The following is a 1,526-nucleotide window of genomic DNA, read 5'->3' as shown; positions in this document are numbered from 1 at the left end:
TCTGTTTTATGCTTCCTGATCATTTGCTTTATGTAGGCAAGAACACAGAGTTCAACAGGGTTTTCAGAACATCGTAGTTGCAAAGTGCTCTCACTCAGCTTCACTGCTTTACAAGCCTGATACGAGTCTAGCTAAACCTGCGCTAGTTTAGTGTCCTCTCAGTGCTAGCATTCTAGGCCTGGCAGGTTTCCTCTGTCTCTCTGCAGGAAAACAAAACAAAGAAACAAACAAAAATAAAACACAGCGGGCTTCTTTAATTGGGTCTTAATTTCACACAGTTGTTATTTTGTCTCAAGTTACAAAAAATGCCTCACTCATATAGAGGGCACACAAGGGGTTGGAAGAGGAACAGGGTTTTGTGAGAGAGTGCCCTTAGGAAGCTCTGAATCTCCCCAACCAAGGGAGAGAGATGGAAGGTGGGTCCTCTTTCACATCCACTCAAGCAAGCAACAGGGTCTTCAAGAAGACCACTCCCTAGAGCTTCACGTGTGCCCCTTCTCCAATGGGAGACCAAGAGGTGCTGTGACGTGGTGCCAGGTGCACGCGGCAGAGGCCACCTGCCCCGTCCCTGTTAGAGCCCGGTCCAGGACCCTCCCCTCCCCAGCCCCGCCCCCCACCCCCATTGAGACGTCACCGCAGCAGCACTGTTGCCCCAGGAGACGCTACAGCCCTCTCTCAAGAGTCTCAGGGCAAAGCCCTGAGAGTCCTTGGCCCTGACTCGCGTCCCTCCCAGAGCTAGGCTCCCGCCTGCAGACCTATCCCCTCCCTCAAATCCCGCCCCGCCCGACCCCAACCCCTCGCCCCGGGACAGAGTTCCCACATATTTCTTTGAGAAAGAAGAGAAAGGAAGGCCTCATGAGTGAAGCAGGAGAGGCCACCTTCAGGAAGGGGGCCGCCTCAGTCTCCCCTCAAGCCGCGCGGAAAGATCACTTGTCCTTGGCAAGTGGAGATTCTCCCCGGGCCCTGGTGGCCAGCAACCTCAGCGGCGACGCGATCTCTGAGGCCACCGCGGCGGCGGGCGCCAGGAAAAAGGCGCCCAAGAAGGTCGTCGCCAAGGGGGTGCGTGGCTCCGTGAAGTGGTTTAATGTGAAGAAAGGATACGGTTTCATCCGCAGACACGATACGGAGGAAGACGTGTTCGTGCACCACACGGCCATCGCCCGGAACAACCCTCTCAAGTACCAACGCAGCGTGGGCGACGGCGAGACGGTGGAGTTCGACGTGGTGCAGGGCAAGCGGGGCACCGAGGCCGCTAACGTGACCGGGCCAGCGGGCGCCCCAGTGGAGGGCAGCCGCTTTGCCGCCAACTGCTCCGGCGTCCGCCGCGGCTTCTACATCTGCCACCGCGCGCCTCGGCCTAGCAGTCCTACGGACGCCGAGGACGACGTCGACGAAGGCGAGGGCGGCGGCGACGGCTTCACCGTGACCCGGGGCCCGAGGCACCGCCTGCCCAGCCCGCCCCCAGACCAACGGCTGCGGCGCTGCTCGCCCTTCCGCGGGGCCCAGGCCGTGCCCGGCCACCCCTC

The 1,526-nt window shown here is 60.1% G+C and overlaps 1 protein-coding gene across 1 annotated transcript in view; it reads left to right on the top strand.

Annotated features, from left to right (window-relative positions):
• The first annotated feature begins 855 nt into the window (after positions 1–855).
• Positions 856–1,526, top strand: part of LOC105309929 (Y-box-binding protein 3-like) — a 1,118-nt gene continuing 447 nt past the window's right edge. Inside the window, exon 1 of the mRNA XM_011386137.1 lies at positions 856–1,506. Within this exon, the coding sequence (XP_011384439.1) occupies positions 856–1,506 (651 nt within the window). The remainder of the gene's footprint in view (positions 1,507–1,526) is intronic.

The sequence above is a fragment of the Pteropus vampyrus genome, unplaced genomic scaffold (genome assembly GCF_000151845.1).
Source record: "Pteropus vampyrus isolate Shadow unplaced genomic scaffold, Pvam_2.0 Scaffold944, whole genome shotgun sequence".
Lineage (NCBI taxonomy): Eukaryota > Metazoa > Chordata > Mammalia > Chiroptera > Pteropodidae > Pteropus > Pteropus vampyrus.
Note: the sequence above shows the minus strand (reverse complement) of the source record. Positions and strands in the feature narration are given on the sequence as shown.